This window comes from Ascidiella aspersa, chromosome 4, assembly GCF_963924565.1.
Source record: "Ascidiella aspersa chromosome 4, kaAscAspe10.2, whole genome shotgun sequence".
Classification (NCBI taxonomy): Eukaryota; Metazoa; Chordata; class Ascidiacea; order Phlebobranchia; family Ascidiidae; genus Ascidiella; species Ascidiella aspersa.
In genome coordinates, this window is record NC_139450.1 from 18,246,735 (window position 1) to 18,269,022 (window position 22,288).

At 33.0% G+C, this 22,288-nt stretch overlaps 1 protein-coding gene across 1 annotated transcript; it reads right to left on the reverse strand.

Moving 5' to 3' along the window:
* Positions 1 to 1,298: 1,298 nt before the first annotated feature.
* Positions 1,299 to 21,780, reverse strand: LOC146148519 (carnitine O-palmitoyltransferase 1, liver isoform-like). Its single transcript, XM_083388054.1, has 13 exons — positions 21,523 to 21,780; positions 17,907 to 17,943; positions 17,720 to 17,829; positions 11,394 to 11,510; positions 10,214 to 10,290; positions 9,776 to 9,906; positions 9,449 to 9,588; positions 8,952 to 9,144; positions 6,010 to 6,108; positions 5,355 to 5,489; positions 4,913 to 5,089; positions 3,025 to 3,185; positions 1,299 to 1,371 (listed from the first exon to the last, which is right to left on the reverse strand). Exons 1-13 carry the CDS (start codon positions 21,756 to 21,758, stop codon positions 1,299 to 1,301), a joined length of 1,686 nt encoding a protein of 561 aa, XP_083244180.1. The 5' UTR covers positions 21,759 to 21,780.
* Positions 21,781 to 22,288: the final 508 nt, after the last annotated feature.

Genomic DNA, 22,288 nt, shown 5'->3' on the forward strand with positions numbered 1-22,288 from the left:
GACTTTTTAACTTGTTGTCATATCGCCACAGACCACCTGTCAAGTCGTCGGGGACCACCCATGGTCCACTGATCACTGTTTGGGAAACCCTGATCTATGTCAAGAAGGCTAGAGCTTGAAAAGCTTTTGTTAAAGTTATAAACAAATTTCTTGAAAATAAGAAAACGGACAATTACAAAGATCTGTTGCAAGAGTTTCCCTCTCCAGCTTTGAAGCTAAGCATTATTTCCTGAAAACCTTGGTAGGGTCAGTGAAGAACACCAGGAACGTTGTCACCACGACATTTTAAAACAATGAAAGAGTGTTACCAAGGAAGATAGGACTGTCACATGATGGCAGACTACTACTGGAGTTTAAAAGAGATATTCCAAAACCACATAGAAAAGAAAATTATTGAAATAAAATATGTTCATCATTAGTTTTTTTAACTGATTTTATGTTTCCGAATTTTTTTGATTTTATATGCTAAATTACATACATACATTATATTTGTGAATAGACCTATTTGCTCATGAACTTAGAAATGTATATGTCAACAACTATAGGTAATTGCCTAGTAAAATCTATAATGTGTTGACATTTTTAGATTAAAAAGTTCATTTTCTTTTTAGAGGATGTTACTTATCTTAAAATCCTGACGTATTAGATAAAAATAATTACAGATCAGTGACCCCAAATTACTCTAAATCAGTTTTCAAAGTCAAAAATAAAAATTTTGTGTTGACAAGTGTAATTTGTTTTATGTAGGTTTCAATCTTGTGATTATCAAATTAACAAAAAGTGCTACAATATTAACTAAATCACAATATACTTGGAGACATAAACAGTAAGTTATGTGTTAATTTTATGTACTTTTAAAGTACCAGTCTTAAACTTAATAATGCCTTAAATAGTTTTAACAAAGGAATTAAGAAATAATGAACCACTTCTATGTGTACCTTGTTTTTTATGCTGTGTAATATGCACATGTACATACAGGGGTCACTGGATCCCAGTACTTTGTCTGTCCACAACTATTTCAAACTGTGTTTTATGGCAGAAAAATATATGTGGCAATTGGGAATTTGATTTTATAAAATTCCAAATACTAAACAAAATTTCATAGTAAACCATCACATCTATAATAAATGTCAAAGGTTTTACGCTAATAGACACCAAATAGCCTTGTTTCCAAACATTTTTTAGCACATATAACATGTAAACAATTGTACTACCTTTATTCTCATCCATAAAATATGCTACTCCATAACCATCAGGCCGTTGTGCACCAAACCCTCCTCCAACAGGCTCATGTGGTGTTATCTTGCCAATAACTGGGTCATAATACAAAGGAGACTGGGAAGTCGATAATCGGTCAGCTTCATAAAATGGCTGAAATGATAAAAAAAAATCCATAAAAAGATACAAATGAAAACTGTGAAACTTGTTATGTTTAAGGGTGTATTATGATAAATGTTTATGGTCAAACCAAATCATATTGACGACTGTGTTCATAAAAATCAGAGAAAAAAAAAGTCATAATTATATGAAAAATTACTTATACAATAACCTTCATTTCAATGACTTTCAAAAGTCACCATAGCAGTAAACCTTTAAAAACTTCAAAGTACTTTTCATTGCAAGGGCGTAAAACTGAGTTAGAAAATGTATATATTAAAAATTACATGCATAGTTCAATAAAACACCAAGTGGCATTTTTGACATATAAATTAGGGTTACATTTTTTTACAGGTCATAATATAGAAAAATATATTGACAATACTGAGGATAATGATCTGTAGCATATCCAACTTGTTTTGCTTTACTTTGTTAAAACCAAACAACCCTTTTCACATTTGCACACTAAACTAAATTGGACACTCCCCCACATGGAAGCAAAGTATCACATTAAAATTTCTGACCTGTCTGAAAAAGCTGAATACATTCAGGAAATGAAACATGCTTTGAATATGTTTTGGTATTCCATTTTATGATAAATTTATTTGATAAACCACGGCAATGATTATAAGGATAAAATTTCTATAAACATATAAATATATTCATTTATTTATACTTTTTTAAATCAACAGTTATGGTCTGGAAGACTAGTTGCAAATCACTGATCTAAAGCAGACCATATCAAGGTTGACAGCATCGCGGGCCACAATATTTCTTGCATATTCTTTGCGGGCCACATAAAGTAGGCTACATGCGTACAAGGGCGTGAAATGTTTAAAAATCGACGTCACAAATAATTGTCCAAGACATACAAGTTTCACAAACTATACTATCGTCGAACTTGTGCGCCATGAAATCGTAGGGTATGAGACTAGGGAAAATGGTGCGCGCGAAGCGCGAAAAATTTTGCGTACTTGACAATACTTTTCAGTTAGAAGACAGCATTTTATAAGTGTAGAATGTTCACGGAAACAAAAAAATTAAGAGAGGTGTCGCATACTACACAATGCCAAATACAATGACGTTTTCGTTTTGCGCAAAAAGGTATTAACCAGATCAATTTAGCTGAAATTTCATCTTGGAATAGGTCAGTGCGTTAGGGTCAAGTCACAGTGAAAACCACATTTTTAGAAAAGGTTTGTATAAGACGCACTGCGGCTCAAACCGGTCATTAGTTATAACACATACCAAAATTAGGCGTCCGTGCTACTCCCTGCTGCGAATTTGGTGAGCGATAGGAATCTGGTTTATTTCAAGGTATAACTGGAAAAATGTAATCATGACCAAACGATTTCAGTATTCTTACTGTTCGTTTGTCACTTAGATTTCTTTGAATAAACCCTCAAAGGTATGCATTGCAATAATTCACAGTGCTAGCGGGCCATGAAAAATGATGCCACATGTGGCCCACGGGCCTGGGTTTGGAGCACCCTGGTCTACATGTTAAAAACAAGAAAAGGGCTCTTATTTTAGGATGATTTCCCAAAAAAATTGGCTGATGAAGTATAAAGTCCGATCACATGCCAGAACAATTCAAAGAATTATTTTGCTTACGAAAATTTTTCACATCCACTTAATGAAAATTACCTTGTCGCAGCTGTTTCATAGGTCTTAGGTGTTTCTTTATGTAGTCTGTAGAATGCAAGTTGTAAGGCCATCTGCATGAAGCCATCTGGGCTGACACGTAGTTTTTTCATAAAAGCCTTTCCTTTTTTCAAAAAGTATACACATGTATCCACATCATCTACCTAAAATACATGTAAATGTTATAAACATTAAAAAAAAAAAATTTTTAGCAAATATTTGGCTTTAAATAGGTATTTGATCATATACAACATGTTATGTTGTTATAGCAACTACAGTTTTATATTGATAGAAAGCACTAAGTTGAATCACTAGGAATAGACAAGTGGTGCCAAAAGATTTCACTAGTCTGGCGTTCTGTATCCAAAGAGCTAAACTAGATGATAAGTGATACAATAAAGTTACATTGGATTCTGCATTCAGGAAATTAAAACATTTATTATTTTTTACAATATAGGCAGTATCTCAACTACGACATGCATGTGCCCCAGCCGCCAACTTGAAAAAATTAAAGAATCTAAATTAATAGTCTTAAGCAGCATGCTGCTTTTGAACGAGTTTGTTTGCAATTGCCGCTTAAGAAAAGTTAATCAGCAAAGTGCAAAAAAAAATTGGTTTCAAGATGGCAAGAGATTTCTCAGCAATTTGATGCACCAGATACAGAAAAAAATGTATACTACATTGACTGCTGCATTGCACATGCCCATAGCTGCCTGTAAAATAACACATCTATATCATTTTTTATTAAAATAAATCATGTTAATATTAGTACACTTGTTCTTTCATAAGTGTGACAACATATCTAGATTTTTGGTAAATTAAATCAAATCAAATGCTAAACGTCATTTTATTAAATCGTTTTGTTGTCCCAGGGAAAATTTTGAAAATAGAAGTAACTTATTTCTGAACAGTGATTGGGGTCTTCGGTATAAGCATCTTGTTTGTACATGTTTTAATCCTCTTCTTGTACATCTGGATACAAGACTGCCCTGTTCACATGCCCCAAGTATGATATTCGCCCATTAGCTGTATTCTTATCCAAACAAAGGCTAACATCTTAACAAAATCCAACAGTGTGGTAAGTAGCGTTGTAATAAATTGTGCCGTAAAGCTTTTTGCATCATTTCGCCACACCGATCTTAGCCGGCCTGAAGACTGGTAACTTTAAGCATATTTCTGCCTAGGTCCTATAACATAAAATTAAGACCAGTTTCAGAAGTCTAATTTACCACATAAAGTGGACAAAATGTTGCTATTAACGTACAGCTGCCAACACTTGTGCTTTCTTAAACATGTGCACGGCCGCAGACAGTAAGTTACTGTCAATGGCCGCAGGTTATTCAACCCTGTTCTAAATTTACTAGCTATAGGTCCATGCAATTACTATAGGGTTATTAGGGCTATACATAATGTGAATATACATTGATCTGATCCAGACTAACCACTAAAGCAGAATACTTTTGCCCTCTAAAAGTCAACAATGCCCTCAATGGGGCGGTAGCATACAGGTTAAGAACCACTGGTTTAGTTGATTAGATCCTTATATGCTCTCGTTTGTTACTGGTTAAAAATAAACCAATTGGACCACGAAAGGGCAGTTTCAACACAATAGTAGGAACATTTTTTCGCATTTATTATTGAATGAGTATTGAACACCAAAAGAGAAACATATTTTATGCCACATATAAAATCACCATATCACTTTTCAGTTTGGGATGTCATGTTAACCTAAAAGTTTTGAGCACCGTCTTGAAAATCAAGTCGCAGTCTTTTATTTCTAATCAGATAACATGAAAGCAGAACTATCAGATAAATCTAACAGAAAAACATCTGCATGTTTTGAATCAAGATATTTAGATAAATTGCTTTACTGCACAGTACACATACTTACAAGTTTACTCCATTCTTTTTGGATGTCATCAATATCAGATTGAAATTCATCAAGCTCCCATTTTAGAATTTGTGGTTTCTCGAAGTCCCTATGGACAGCAAGATTTTGGTGAGTGGCATTTCCTTTTTCATCATACCTTGCCCAGTAAAGCCCATATTCGAACATTCTTCCAGAAAGCTAAACAAAATTTAACTGATTTTCTGTTTACAAAAGTGATTTTTTTATTTAAAAAGCTTTTAATTAGATATTTCAATAAATATGCTAAAGCCATTATTATATTCAATAAAATTGATATTTTGTTCATTACAAACTTTACGGCAATACCTCATGCCATCATCAGTGTAAAAATATTAGTGAAGGTAAAAACGATAACACCCATGAATAGCGATAACATAATTATTATGACACAAAAATTAAGTTGAGAGATATAGGTACTTCCTACAGTTGCTTCTGCAGTAGTGTGTTCCACATTGTAACCAATTGCACCATTTTCCTCAACAACAAAACACATTGATTTGTCAAACCATCGGTCATAGCCTTTTCCAGTCAGAAAATGCTTAAACTCTTCACTTTCATTCTGCAGTAAATTAAAAACAACACAATTTATTTTTGCCAATAAAAAAGCAACAACAAAACATAAGATTAGGAAAACAATAAAAGGGACTTGATATCTCCTTATATTATATATATTTTATGTTGTATATTATCTTTCTATAGTTTATAGATTTGTTGTAATGGTGCTAATCAAGCTGTTCTCTCCAATACAGGAAATTTGTAACAGGACCCAACAGGATATCCTAATTCTAAATTTAAACTAGGCCAGGGCTGCTCATCTCGTTTTTGTGTGCTGGAGCACCATGTTCAATAATTTTGTGGATCCCTGGCAGATAAAACTAAAAGGCATATTGTCAGAGCTGCATCTAAAATGATAAAATAAATCTATCCCAAACTGTGACTTGTTTGACCAGCAAAAAGGGGATGGTTATTGTTCATTTTTTGTTATATATAAAAAGGTTCATGGACCCTCAGTTGACAAGACCTGCCCAAGAATCTGTTTCTTCAAAAAACCTAAAAAAATGAATGTTTGATCAACTTACCAGTGGACTGTCGTCTGTTAATATCATGCAAAATGCAGCACTTTCGACATCATTAAGGCTTTGGGAGTTCAGTTCATTTTTAATCATTGTTTCACGAATCTGTGGAATGTGACAAATTATAGATAAAAAAAATAAATAAAAAAATATATATCTTTTTAAGAGTCAAATCGTTTACTGGCTTAAGCTTATAACATTGTTTTATCCAGTCAAACCACATTAGCATATCCAGTTTTATGAATAACTAAACATCTTATAAGTATTCTTAAGCTTAAATGGAAAATACATGGTTCAGTTTGTAAATACTAAAAATTGTGTAACTGTGGATTGAGATATTTTATCCACCCTTCAATAAATGTAATCTTTCCAAAAGTAAATGGAAAAACAAGAACATGTTATATTATTTGTGTAATAAGAAGGTCATTTTTGTTGTAGTTCCTACACATTTGTTAATCTAACTCATATCATAATGAGATGAATTTCTAAGAAGTTGTAGCAATGGTTGTTTTATCAAAAACATCCCACAACCCAATTACCGATGTGAAATAGTAAACTAAAATATTTTGCAATAAAAATATTATTTTTTTCCTTAAAACAAACAAATTTTCCATTTTGTAATTTGCAAATTTGTCATTTGCATTAGATTCCTTGGCAAAGACCACAACTTAATATCTAAATACTTATGACCAAACCCTAGCAAGAAGAATCTCAAACTAAAAAAGAAAAAACATTAATTTGAAGTATTTTGTGGAAGAATCTGCTGGCTAGATTTAATTTTAAAATGGGCAGAGTCTGAAATTAGATGAGGTTACTGATGTCAGTTATTTTTTCAACAATTGGATGAGCTTCTATTTTGCAAAGCCTTGAAACTTCAAGAAATGTTTTCATTAGATCACAAGAATGTTTTCATTATCATTGATGGGTTGATTTAAAAAAAAAACATCAATTGGAAAAGTTGTTTCTTTATATCTACTGATGCTGTGTAAGCTATCTTGCAGCGGCCATGTTAACTGAGTTATAAATTGGGTAACACTGTTGAAGACATCTCCAAAGTTATTACATCAGTTTTTCAGGTAACCTTTGCACAGAGATAAATGCAGAGCAACAATGTCCATATTTTTTATTGAATGTTTTTTTGACGCAATAAAATAAAGTTGCTAGTTGTCCAACTACGACAGATCTTTTTTATTAAAATTGGCTTACTTATGAGATGTATTATTTAAATTAAACAAACCAAACGTTTTTCTACAACTTACGCTACTCATTAGAAAGATACTTTTAGAAGACAGATATAAAGTCACTTGATACAAAAAAAATTGCTAAAGTTGGGGTAAACAAACAATGCAATCACACCTAAAGTATTTTTTTTTAATTTCTTTTTCAGGTAAAAATTACATTCTTAGCCTAACCAGCCAGCCATCAACCATCTTTTTTTTTTCTTTGAGTCAGGTTATGCTGGTTTAAACAACAGTTATTAAATTTGTATCTTACAAAGTCTTGCAAGAGCATTAGAAACTTTCATGTAATTCTTATACAACCAACTTTTTGTGGAAATGGTCTTTATTCTGTGCTGTGTCATAACATTGAACTATTAAACAAAAAAAATACCTTACTTTGCTAGCTCTTTCATTCTTTTAGATGTTTTGTTGTTTTTTTAACGCGATTCTAGGGGAACAGGGTAAAAAATTCAGTGTTTTTTATCCCAATGTAATTTTTTTACCCTATACCTTTATTTTGTAATTTTAGGTTATAAAGTAAACTAAATGAGCCTAGCAAATATTTACCAACACCAAAGCTATATATTGGGACTTGTTTGTAGACCATGAGATAACAAACACTAAAGAAAAGAGCGAATAGGCATGTACTCCATGGTAAAATACACAAACTTGTTACTTTTATACAGGAAATTTAAAGCTATGCACCTAAAGGAATGAAATACCCAAAGCTATATATTGGGACTTGTTTGTAGACCATGAGATAACAAACACTAAAGAAAACAGCGAATAGGCATGTACTTCAGGTAAAATACACAAACTTGTTACTTTTATACAGGAAATTTAAAGCTATGGAGATGTTAAACTTCTATAAATTTACCTTAGTAGAAAAATCAGAAAATTTATTTTTAGAAAATATAACAAGCGTCCATCAACCTAAACAAGTGCAGATCGAAGAAGTAGACTTGGGCAAGTATTTTAGACTTGTCCCATAAGATAGGGGAAAGTTTTGAAGATTCCAGATTGTCGTTTGACTGGCCCACAAATATAAAAACTCAAATTGTTAAGGTAATTTACTTTTTCTGGGAACTACAAATACAACTGCTGACCAGTGCTAATTGTGGAAAGTTTTAATTTACTAGGGAGAAATTAGTAGCTCACACTATTTTAGTTTTTTGTCCCCCAATCAAAGGCCCCTAGGGGGCAGACCCCTAAACCTCTGAATTGCACCTACTGTACATACCACTGTACGTCAAGTCTGAAAATTTATAAAATGTATCTGCATTTCTGGGCATTTTTATATATACAGATTGTCAATTTGCTCTATGTTTGTTTTTAACTTTATTTCGTTTTTTTTACGAGCTTCGGGTAAGACAAAAACAAATAAAAAATATTAAAATTGCTATCAGTGGGTGGAAGTCCAGCAAACTTTTTACAGCTACCGCAAAGAGGAAGGCTTGACAACCATTGCTTAATATGGGTGGTTATCAATGTGTGGCATACATCCCCTTATTGAACACTGGCTAACATTTGGTGAGGTATAAATGCTTTTATAGTGGCAGACCACACACATATTCTTATGACACGTAGTTGATCTGATGGAAAGATTTATGCAAAAACAAAAAGTGGCTTTAAGTGTTTGACAAACAATACTTTAGATTTAGATGGTTGTAATTTAGTGTTGTACTTGTAAGTTCAACCAATAAAACTAAAAAGAAATGCTTTTGTTACCTTGGCCCACCTTGGTCTGCTCGTAGTTGTAAATACACTGGGATTGATCACTGGTTTTTGTGAATTTTTTTCAACATGTTCCGCATCTCTTACTATGAACTCAAACTGGCATTGAATTTCAAAAGGTGTCAACAAAGACTCATTGCCACTAACATCACGGTTGTAAAGATTTAGTTTATACATTGAATTTTTTCTGTAAAGCATTTGACAAATAATAGTTTTATATGTTTATTTATTTTAAAATGTTTGATTGTTTTTTAGTTATTTTATATTGCCTGAATTGCACTAATTAGGACGGTCAAATCCAGGCTCAAATAGTGGCGACAACTTTATTGTCTGAAAAAAGGGAAACACTGTTTAATTCAGTTACAACAAAAGAAGAAAATGTTGAACAAATATTATATCTACTTCAGCCACAGGGTTAAATGACCTTCTTAGCATTGATGTAGCCTAATCTGTGAGGCGTAATGTTGTGAATAACACCAAATTATACATACCTGAACACCACAATATGCTTCGCATTTGGATAACTTCGGAGTTCATCAATATCTTTTCTCGGAATTCGAGTTGTAGAGCAAACATATTTATAACGATCACAAGAAATGGGAACAATGTTTTGAATCATCATGCCTAACAACTAAAATTGGTTGTATACATTATATAAATTTGATTGTTAGTATTCATTTAATTGTAAATATATTTTGTACATATTATGTTAAATTTGTTTGTTATTTAATGTTAATTTTGTTAGTTATTAAAATTTGTTTGGTGCACATTAATAAACAAATAACAAAAAATAGTTATTTGGACAAGTTTGAGCTTACAGATCCATTTTCAACTTTCTCCTTGTATGCCATAAAGTGATGTGCCAAGTTTCCTGCTATAGCTAAGGTCTTTTTAGATGGATCATTATACTTCTTGTTCTTCTCTCCATTGCAACTAAAATTTGAATGTACTGAAAAATAAAGGGTCAATAATAAGTGACAACCTTAAAACCTTGAGGTTATGAACAACAATTCAATTTATTTATAATTGGTTACCAAAACAATTACTTGCCAATATTTGATACATAAGTATGTTGGAACAGCGCTAAAGTTTTAATATATTCTTCGACTAATTGGTTTTGCTTAAACAAAAAACAATGGCTAAGCTAAACTACAAATAAATTTCTCATAAAGCAAGCTTAACCAAACTCTACTAAGGGATACCAGTAATTGAAAGCCTTGACCTGAAAATGTTTGCTGTATAGCTCAATGACTAACCTGGAATTGGATTTCTGCCAGCCAAGTAGACGTATTTATCCCAGAACTCACTCAACCAGTTTTCTTCAGTTTTATACCTAAAAATGTAAAGTGCAATGTGGTTCATGGAACATATTCTATAATATTTATTTGCTCAAGATGTAAACAGTATTTCTGCCAAGTAATTTTGTTTTACCTTTTGTTTTTAAGCACAGAATTTAAGACACTTGCACACTTTTTTCACATAACTAAAGCCAAATATGTATACTATCTTTTAAACAGATTTTAAGCACCAATCGTATTACGCATCAATCACCATTTTGAATGGGTATTTACAATTAAAACCCCAGAACTAAATTTTCACTTCATACAACTTTCTGAAAGTCTTTATATTCCAGCTTGAATGAACAAAAAGTGTTGAAATTAGCTGTTTTCTGAGCTTAGTATGGACAAACAAATAGGCACATTGATTTGGGGCTCTTTCAACACATCAAAAAAATCACTGCTTTTTAATAATCCTTCAGGTATTACAGCCAATTAGCGATGTTCAATAATATCGGATCAGAATTGATACCCATGCCAAATGTTCATATTGGTACTCATCCAATACTAGGTTTTTATATTTGTGTTCCAACCAAGAGATTCTACCTCAAAGGTAAATTTATCTAAAAAACCAGTAAGTGTAATTGTGGAACCAATATGATTTCTTTGTTTTATTGTGGGTGTTTTGTGATTAATTACTGATACTGTCGGGGGTATAATATTGTGATTAATCTCCACTTCAAAAAAATAGAAGTTATAATTAATAAAAAATATATACACTAGGATTTTGTAGCAAAATGAATATTTGGAATTGTTGTTGATATTGAATATAAAGTCCAAGAGTCATAATCGCAATGCCGCTGCTAATCATGATTGAAGCGAATTGACTGATTTATGCAAAACGAAGAAAAATACAAAAAACATGTTAAATAAAGTTATTTGCAGTGTTAGATTGCATAACAAGATATGTGACAAAATGTTGTTTTATTTCAAAGCATGTAGTGCGTGGCAAGCTCAATAAAAAAGTAGTACCTATAAAAAAAAAAATAAAATAAAAAAGTAGTATGACTATTCTAAGCTTAATATTCTACAATTCCCTGGGATTGCACTTTGAACATCCCCAGTAACATGAAAAATATTATAAGCTAACAAAACAAACCTTTTTTCAAGGACTTTTTGTAGTTTGTGACCTTCATTATTTTGGAAATCCCTCATTGCTTCTACAACTAAAACATAATCATCGGCTGACAAAATTGGTTTCACCATTTCCAAGGTCCTGTGACATAAAAATTAAATCACAAACACATGAAAGCTAAGACCAACATTTGATTAAATATTGGTTAATTTTGTTCCCTTTGCGGTCCACCTACATCCCTGAGATGATAAACAAAATTATGTTATGCGGTTTAACTACATCCCTGCGATGACTTTTGCGTACAGCGGTTTTTACAGGTCCACCTAGATCCTACGGATGTTAGAACATTTTTTATCGGTTTAGGTACATTCTAGATAAGTGGTTTCTCAAAGGGCTTGGCTTACTTTGGGGGGAATTTTAAATTCAGGGGAGGAAATTTGTTCCAGGGAGGAATTGGGGAGGAAAAGTGGATAAAAACTGCTCACTTTTCATGATTTAATATTTAACACATATAACTAACTGCACGAAGTTTAAATGGGAAAGTCCTTCGTCTCCTTACTATAAGACTTAAAGTAGCCTATATGTGAAGAAAATATACTGCTTTAATTGTGTTAACTTATGTCATAATGGACTCTGTTTGCTTCACAATATCTATTGTTTCGTCACAGTAAGTAAAGTTCACTAGCACCAGATGTCTGTTTTATACTCTTTGTTTGTTTTAGCATGTTATAATTATAACTACGTAAAAGTAAACTGCGGGTGAAAAATAAGAAAGGGTGAAAATAAGTTTGCCCAGCTTCAAATTCTTATAGCTGCAGCTGCTTATAATTTGAGAAAAAAATACTAACCGGATAGTATCGATTCACATTTCTGCCAATAATCATAACCTGGTTGGAACTTGCCTGGACAATGTTTTATTTTGGTAGGCTAATCCTTCTAATCACCTATACTTTTGCAGATAAGTTTAAGTTGAATATTTGGTAGATTTAGTCTTAATAGTTCAGTATAGGTCCAGTATATATGTTTCTGCAAAATGCCAAAACAAATGCTCGAGAGCGATTTTTACCAATTCGCTAATTAAAAATGTACAGCTAATGTGGTTGGGTCCACAAGTTTGTGCTATCAAAGTATGACAAATTAACGGTGATTTCCGACTATACATATTTGGTTGAATGTAGTTTTAGTGCCATTACCGATATTTTCCAAAATAGAGGAACACTCAACATTTGCAAACGCGGAGATTTTCGGGCAAAACTGACCTGCTTTTTTTCTCTAATATTCATAGCTTTTTTTTAAACATGTAGCTCGTGGTTCACATTTACAATTAATAACACTTTGTAAATACGTTATGTAAATTTTGTTCGATAAAATTTTTCTTTGCATTTTTGTATTGTTTTTTAATTGTACCCTACTTTTGTAATTTTCACTGTTATCTCTTGAGATAAACCTTAAGAACACGCCTTACACGGCATATCCATTTACTGTGAAATTTTGGCAACATTCTTTTGGTGATTTTTGTCAGGGAGGAATTAAAAGTTTTCGAATCTTTAGGGGAGGAATACGAAAAAAACTTTGAGAACCACTGTTCTAGATGGTATTTTTAGGGTTTTTCCCTAACTTAGGTTAAATTAAGGTTAAGGTTGAACTGGAAAACAGTAAGTAAAACTGTGGTAACCAGGAACATTTGTTGCACTAAGCAATAATGAATTATATGGGCCGAAAATTTATTTTCGGGACATATCTTGTTTTTGCCGCTATTCTTTTATGGTTTCCTATGGCATGTTTCAGACAGATTTTTGTCCAAGCTTTATTGAAAAAGTAGACATGGTAGAACTTACAAATTTTTAGACATGGCGTAGTAGAGTGGTATGAAGGTGCGATGCCAAGGTTTATGGGGCTATTCCCCTCGGGGCCTCTGACTGTGGGGCAAAAAACCTAAAATATTGTGACGTCATCGTTTTAGCTCTAAGGCTTCACTTAGTAAAATAACCTGCCGCAAATATAAATGCGAAATCTGGTGGCAGTGTACGCCTCTCTATTTGCACCTGTTGCGCATGTTACTCCAGTCAAACATATCAACACCAGGCCTAAACAAATTGAAATTGTCCAAGGGCGCAGCAAGCAAAACATTAAGCTGAATGCATTATTAAGGAGGAAGTTACAAAGCTACGTTGTAACATGACGTCATACTAAAATAAATATTAAGAACACTGCGTTTATTGGATTTCAATTGGCAAAACTTTCAATTTAAAAGGTGATTTATTAGGCATATAAACTTGTTTTATATATTGCTCGAAACTACAGATTTAAAGTCTGTTATATCTATAATTGCTTGGACCAAGCCATGGTAAAAATTTACCCAGTAAAAGTTGGAAAAAGTAAAGCAAACCATGGACGTTAAACCATTTTAAGAGAATGATAATATTTGCTTTTTAAACATGTTAGCTGGCCAAAGTGTAGACATGCTTGTACGCATTATCTACGTAAATTCTATTTATCAAATATATGCTTCGATCATTTCCCAAATACTACGAGGCCATATTTGAACCCCTTTTGCATCAAAGCCAGAAGTTAAGTGGGGAAGTTTTCGGCCAATATCTGTTTTTACTTGCAGAAACAAGTTAGGGAAAAAAGTCAAATATATAATATAAAATATATAATACAAAATATCTAAAAAAAAAATTAAAAAAAAAATTTTAATTTGAAATTAAAAAAAAAACACACCAAGCCCTGAAAATATACCCCCTGACAAAATATACAACCTCGTCTAGTTATGTGGCCCGAAAAAAAAAATTTTTTTTTGGACACATGTTGTTTTTGTCCGAATTATTTATTTATTTTTTTTTTTTTTTTTTTTTTTTTTCAGTCAATTTTTATGGCTCACTTTTGACAAGGAAAAAAACATAGTTGGAACATGAAATTTTCACAACTGTTAAATAACCTCCCAAAGTTGTTTCTAATATAAAAAAAAATTGCCTAGGTTGTAAGGGGTGTTTTTTAGGGGGGTAAAACTGTCATTTTTTGTTAATTTTGGTTTTCGGCACTTTTCAGAGGTGAAAAAATGTAAAAAAAATCTGATATATTTGTGGATGATGGATACATAACATATACAATGCTAAGTAACAAAATTTTAAACATTAGACCTGAACTGTTTATCCGGGGGGATAAAATGCACAACACTTTAGGAAATTTCAATGATATATTTACATTAGAAGGAAATGACATAAAAATCTGAAAATTTCACAAATGTTAGAGACCCATTTAAAGCTGATGTTAAAATAAACATTTTACCTTTTGAAAATAGGGGAGTATTTTAGGGGGGCAAAATTAAAATTCGGCCGTTTTTGTGTTTAGAGGTGTCTAAAAAACTAAAGAAAACATTGTTAAATAGTTTTCAATTATAAAGACAAATTATAGGTTGCTTCACAGCAAAATTTTGACCTTCAACTCAAAATAATTAACCCATGGGGGAAAATAATTAACCAAAAATATAGAAATTGAAGTGATTTTTTAATGGAAAAAAAATTGCAAACAAAGTGGTGTACACTGCCTGGCAGATTTTTTATTTAGACTTGCGGCGGTAAAATATGTTGTTTTGTAAGAGCAATAAGTTAATTCACTAAGACGAGACACTTTGCACAATGGATGTTGCACGCGCTGGACAAAAAAAGCACAGCAGGGAGCCAGCCGCTTCGCGGCCAGAATAAGGCAAGCGATATGAACAAATTCTGTATTGAAGGTTTTCTGCCGCTAGATTAGAGTAGATAGCTGTAAAGAACTAAATCGAACACATCACACTATTGATTTTTGTCCCCAATTAGAGGCGTATAGGGGTGCAAGAAAAAATTGTCAAATATTTTTCAATTTAAAGACAAGTTACAGGTTTGCTTCGCAGCCAAATTTATATTAAGACCACTGGCAATCAATCTTGTAAAAGTGCACCATGTCCAACCTATAACACGCAACTTCGGGCCACATCCGCTTTTGCCTGCTAAAGCACCGAAACTGGAAGCACAACATTGGGAGTATATGGACACTGCTGACAAATAAGACCCGTTGAAAAAATATAGAACAACTAAGGAATAACACCCTGGTAAAGTATAGTGGAACTGCGCTATACCCCCCTGGTATAATATAGTAGAACCGCGCTATACCCCCCTAGCAAAATATACAAAAACCGCACACCCTGTCTAGTTTTTTTTTGTTTTTTTTTCAGTCAATTTTTTATGGCTCACTTTTGACAAGGAAAAAAACATAGTTGGAACATGCAATTTTCACAACTGTTAAATACCCTCCCAAAGTTGTTTCTAATATAAAAAAAAATTGCCTAGGTTCTAAGGGGTGGTTTTTAGGGGGGTAAAACTGTCATTTTTTGTTAATTTTGGTTTCGGCACTTTTCAGAGATGAAAAAATGTAAAAAAAATCTGATATATTTATGGATGATGGATACATGACATATACAATGCTAAGTAACAAAATTTTAAACATTAGCCCTGAACTGTTTATTCGGGGGGTCAAAATGCACAACACTTTAGGAAATTTCAATGATATATTTACACTAGAAGGAAATGACATAAAAATCTGAAAATTTCACAAATGTTAGAGAACCATTTAAAGCTGATGTTAAAATAAACATTTTACCTCTTGAAAATAGGGCAGTATTTTAGGGGGGCAAAATTAAAATTCGGCCATTTTCGGGCCACATCCGCTTTTGCCTGCTAAAGCACCGAAACGGGAAGCACAACATTGGGAGTATATGGACACTGACAAATAAGACCCGTTTAAAGAATATAAAATAACTAAGGAATAACACCCTGGTAAAGTATAGTGGAACTGCGCTATACCCCCCTGGTATAATATAGTAGAACCGCGCTATAACCCCCTAGCAAAATATACAAAAACCGCACACCCTGTCTAGTTTTGCTTGTTATTGTATTTTATTACTACCTTGCAGACAACAGTTGTAGTTTGACTGATTGGCTTTCACTGCAGTTTTTCAATACTTTTATAAACATCTAATGGATAAGGCAGACTATATTGCCTAGTTAGAGTAACTAGCTCGCAATGGCAACATTATACTTGTTGAAATCGGAATGCTTGCCTATCACAGATGCGAGCTGTAAGCTTTCTTCATGAAGCATATTCTGGTTGAATTATAGCTATGCAAACAGTGTTGAATTTAGTTGAGATGTTTATGAAAATTTTGGTGGCACCAAATGCATATGCAACTATAGACTAAATAAGCCAAAGAAGAATTGTAAAGAATTCTGTATGGTATGGTTGGAAATATGTAACTTTGCAGACTTTGATAGAAAAACCTGAGATAAAGGACTACTTTAGTAGAAAATGGACTGAATATTTCCCATTTTTTCTTGATGTATTTTCTCGAAGACGTTTTTTGCAAATACATTGGATGCTACATGTATAGTCGCCGGAACCAACCACAGCAGCCATAACCCGTGGAAATAGAATGAAAAACTCCATTTCTACGTCAGAAGTGTTTGAAAGTGATACCTTTTGTCTAGTTTGAAAGTAATACCTTTTGCTTAGAAAGACCATGATGCAAAAAAATGCAAAAACCGGGCTGTTATAAAAACGCTAAAAAAAATAAAAATTAAAAAAATTTTGACAAAAAAATCCACAAACGTAATCTACACATATAAAACTAACCAAAAATGCAATAAAAAAAATTGGACAAAGAGGACCGCAAAGGGTTAAGAAAAACATATTCAATACAATATATATATTTGTTGATTGTCAATTAATGCCTCCCACCAATAATAAGTTGTCAACTGAAAGTTATAGGTAATAAAAATGTTATTCAAGCTTTTCAACACAATATTAACAAACATTTTTAAATTTTTTAAAAAGTTTAATTGGCATGCAACATGGCACTTCCGAGCTTAAAAATTACTTCATTTCAAAGTTCACTGAGGCAGACAAAATTGTGATTAAATAAACAAATAGGTTTTGCTTCGTTCGGCAAAAAATATCTGATAGCAGTCAAAACTAAGGGATTCTTTAAAATGATGCCCGGTAAACGTTTTATATAAATATAAAAAAAGTTTGACATTTGTTTACATTAAATAAAGAGACAATTATTTATTAAAACATAATTAATTCATTGTAAAATATAATACGAAGATATTAATTTATTGGATCGGTGGTCGTTTTAAAAATAATGATTAAAATGCAGTCTTCAATACCCCTAAAGTGTATATATCCCTAATAAAACAATAACTATTAGTCTGTAGAATTACCTTTAAACAATTCGAGCTACTGTGAAATAGCCAATGAAAACATTATATAGCACAATAAACAGTAAAACAAAACATATGTATAAGACAAACCTCCTGCAAGTATCCTCTAATTTTGGAAGAGGGTATTTTGGAAGATATTCTTGAAATGCATATAACTTAGTGCTTTGTGGCACTAGTGTTGACAGCAATATTCCCCATATCTGTAAGGTAAATAGTAATATGTAATATTATTCCAATATTTGATCCCCATGACTTATGGACAATTTAGCAAACTTACTTTTGTCCTCCAGGATTTGGGATTATACATCCAGTTTCTTGATAAAACATAAACACGATGAATGTTAATAAATTATACATTTTTTTTAATTTATGCATCAGAAAAACTTATTTATCTCTATGTGATGTATGAACAAGGGGCTCTCACAATTTTAAAACAGGCAATTGAAATATTTTTTTATTATTGATTTACTAACAATTTCATTGGGCCTCAACTGACTGAAAAGAATTAGCTAGAAAACCAAACAAATTGGTGCAAATTTTTTTTAATAGTTGACATTTTTTAAATAATATTTTATTTTGCAATAAACATATTATGTGAAAAACGTTAAAAAAAACTCTTGATGTTGTCAATCTAATATATTTTTGCACGAATGTGTGAACTTTCCATACTAGAAATTGCGAGAATTAATTTGGTTGTGCCCTGGTAAAAAAAGTTATGCCAGTACATTGCTGGGGAATAAATGCGTCCCAGACATATAAAAGTGTTTAATAACACTGGTCAACAGCAAATTTTAAACAGATGTGATAGATCAATTCTTAATATGTTTTCGTTCTCCTAGCACTAGAGCAGAACTAAAACAAAGCGAATAAATGTTCGGTAATGCCAGATTTTAATCAGTAATGTTGTTGCTTATCCTTTTTAAATTAGTGTAACCAAAGACAAGCAATAAATCCTGTCAGATATAAGTTCGACAATTGTATGTAGCTGTTAGATTTAGCGAGAAGACCTGTACCACACAATGCCCAAATGTAAGTTTCACTTCCTCCTCATGGAAGTCTTGAATTGTCCCTGATAAAGTTTAAGATTTTGGTGAATGGAGTTAATAAGAACAAAACATTTGGGCATTGCGTCTTCTCACTAAATCTAACAGCTTAAGTACAATTGTCGAACAGTTAATAAGAACAAAGTTCAAAACCAATTATGTATTCCAGATAGATTTAAACAGTCTTACTATAGATGCTTGTATTAGGATTAAAACACAACAACTTGCTTAAGATTGATGTAGTAATAAGACAATGGAAATAAAACTTAGACAACCTACAGTAGATAGTAACAGTCCTGCTACCAACTGCATCACTAAGAGATGATATATAAGCCTATAAGGAACTGTAAGTGGCTAATATCACAAACGTTACACCCAGCTTAGAAAATCGTTTTGCTATAAGAATAGAAAAGTGGGGTTCTATGTTTAGCATTCCTCTACAGAAAGTTTTTACTACTGAGCTAAGTAAAACAATATGAATCTTAATGGAACAAAATATTAGTAAAATTCCAAAGGATGTGCAATGTAAAAAGGTAGAATTACGCGCTTGGCTGGCATTTTATGACAGGGTGCTAACATTTTAGAAAATTCAAATTGCATTACTTTCCGGTCGGTGTTGATCTGCTCAGCTTAGCATTTGAATGGGTTATGCCTGCCACTCAAAATGCATTTTTGCTATTTTATGACGTCATAGCACACTTAGTTAAACTAATGTATAGAAAACCTGGGTTCAGTAGTGACAAACAAAAACAATATTTTAAGCTATAAAACCCCGTCACATAGGATTTTAATAGGGAAATAATTGAAAATACCATCATAGAAGTGCTATTGTGATGAATCGAGTTATGTGTATAAAAAATATATGTCAGACGGTTTAAAATTGGCGATATCTAAAAAGTGCGATATGCTGTAGAAACTTTCAAGGTATACTCAGAATCAGTGTAAAATATAGATCTAAGATGAAATACTCAGATTCTCGTTCAAAAAAAGTGAAAATTTGTTAACCAGTGTAATTATTTTAAAAGCTACTGACATTAAATCTTAGAATTGTTGTGTATTTGCAGATTGTTGTGTTTTGCAGAATCCAAGGGTACCAAGCCAAGTGATCTTATTTGGTCAAAAAGTGTGGTGCAAAATTAAAAATTTACTACTGCCAGTAATGTGTAACCAAAACTATTACTCTGTGCGTAACCTCAATTAATATTGATCTTCAACTTAAGTAATCTTCAACATAATTTTCAACTTAGTAACCATTTAGGGATTTTTGTCTAAAGCCAACACCTTTAATGATGGAATGTTACTTTTAGCAACTTATTTCATTTAGGCTAATTTTGCAAACTCTGCGTTTAACTTAGGGAATTTCCCATAGTGATTGTATCATGAATAAAAAAAATAATAATCAGAAAGAGTAAAATAGAGTCCAGCAAAATCACATCTTTACAGGCAAAGCGAAAATGTGCATAGTTGACACTCCTACAAGGTGCCAGCGGGACAAACCATTCAGTGTGTAACAGTGGCGTATCCAGGGGGGGTTTGGGGGGTTCGGACCCCCCCTTTTTGTAAGTGACATTATCGTTTTTTGTACGTTTTTGTCAGGGTTTTACACACTGTTCTAAGCGGCAATGTTTTTAATGTAATTAGGTCAAGCGTCATAAGCTAATGCGAAATTAAAATCAAAGGAAAAACGCCATTTTTCTTTTTTTGTTTGTTCGACCGTAAACGCTAGATAGTTTTTCTCTTTCGCCTTTCGTTATTCGTTCGGGTTGGCTGAGCAGCAAGTTGTGTTCGACAATCAGCAACAATAAATCAAGCGGTCTCCACCTTTTTCTCACTGAAACGTCGAGTTTGGCGGTGCTAATGTTTCTCCATGTTTGCTGGCCGCGTTAATGTCAAATGTCGGTGTGAGACAGGGGTCGGCAACCTACGGCCTGCGGGCCGGATCCGCTCACCGCCTCTTTGACAAACTATACAAAAGTCCATTTCAAACAATTTTTGGCCATTTAACTACGAAAGTGCAAAAAATTTTGATCTTCCTATGTCCGCTTTGTTTACGTTTTGACGGTTTCTTTGGAAATAGATCATCGCTTCTTTACCATTGCGCCTCGAAAGGCATATGACGTCATTACAATCGCTATTTTATAATGTCATATCCGTTGCTATATTATGACGTCATGAACGTCAGACGGACAAACGGGGAATTCCCTAAGTTGAAAATTCGAAACCCGCCCTTTTTGGATTTCTGGATACGCCCCTGGTGTGAATCGTTAACCAGATTGGAAACTTTGGATTTTAAGCGGAGAGACGACTTTGCAGCTTAAAATTGCGCGATTATAATAAAGTTATTCACAAAATTCTCACAGCTGAAATTGAAGAATTATACTAAAAATCGTTAGCGCCAACGAAAATTTTGCCCGTTTGAGTAATTTTTCGGGGCTGAGCGCATTTTGCGTTGATTTTACATGAAATGCGCGGCTATGACCGCGGCTGAGCAGAAAACTGCATGGGGGATTTATGCTTGACCCACCCAAACGGCCACTGTGGAAAGTATGGCAAGTGCACCCGCAAGTTCTTTAAGTTTTTGAAATTTATTCATAAAAAAATCTGTGTAACTGAAAATCATAAAGTTAACCCAGAAATTTAAAAGTGTACCCGAGGTGCACTTTTTTACCTTGGTTGCACACAGTTACCTGATTTTTTCGGCACTACACCCGGAAGATCTTGTTGAGATCTGCCATACTTTCCAGACTGGCCAAACGCTAACCCAAATATTGTGCATTGATTTAATACTTGTTGGTTGTATTCTAGACCAATGCCTTACAATTAAATATTTGGAAATAAACCAATTTTTACCTGTATGTCAACAGTTTTCTTAATATTTCCCATCTTATCCACTGCATGAAACCATAGACTCCTGCTCCAAACAGAAACCCAAATGCAGTTATTATGTATTGCTCATAGCAGCAAAATCCTTGTATATGATGAGACCATGAACCAATTAAAGAGTGAAAGAAGCTGGTACATGCCCCGAAAATTGTTGCACTAACAATTCCCGTAACCACAGCACCACTGAAATTAGTCACAATCATGACTTTCTGCCTACAACTACAAAAAATGACTGCAAAATACATTTCTCAAAAATGTTAATTCCTAGCCTTAAGAGAGTATTTGCACATAAAGACTTCGCAGTTTCACAACTCGCGAAACTTAATTAATTTTTAGTTCAATTACTTCGTGATTCCAAAGTTCACTACGTGACAATTGTTACTTTGCACTTTGCAGGATTTTTTAGAATTTATTTTTTTCAAATTTCGCCTATTTTTAATTTGTTTTTTAAATGCGCATACCACCTAAAATGTTGACAAGCATTTTTATAGAAGGGGTCGGCAACCTTTCTGATGCAGTGTGCCAGTTTATAAATATTGTCAAAATATCAACAACTCGCGTGCCAAACATTTTTCTATGTTTAGTTTTGCACTGGCAATCAGGGCTGCGGAGTTGGTTAAAAACAACACGAGTCCGACTCTGCTCAAATGTGCAATTTCATCGAGGTCCGATAACGACTCAGACCACACAGTCTGTATTTCACCGATTTACCTAATTCAAATAAGATGGATAT

Bases quoted from the DNA above. Each gene is read 5' to 3' on its own strand.
- LOC146148519 (XM_083388054.1), bottom strand. From the start codon at position 21,758: ATGATTGTGACTAATTTCAGTGGTGCTGTGGTTACGGGAATTGTTAGT. The intron at 10,291-11,393 runs GTTTGTTTTGTT...TTACATTTTTAG, and splicing joins CAAAAAGTCCTTGAAAAAAG to GTATAAAACTGAAGAAAACT. The intron at 5,090-5,354 runs GTAGGAAGTACC...AATTTTGTTTAG, and splicing joins ACACTACTGCAGAAGCAACT to CTTTCTGGAAGAATGTTCGA.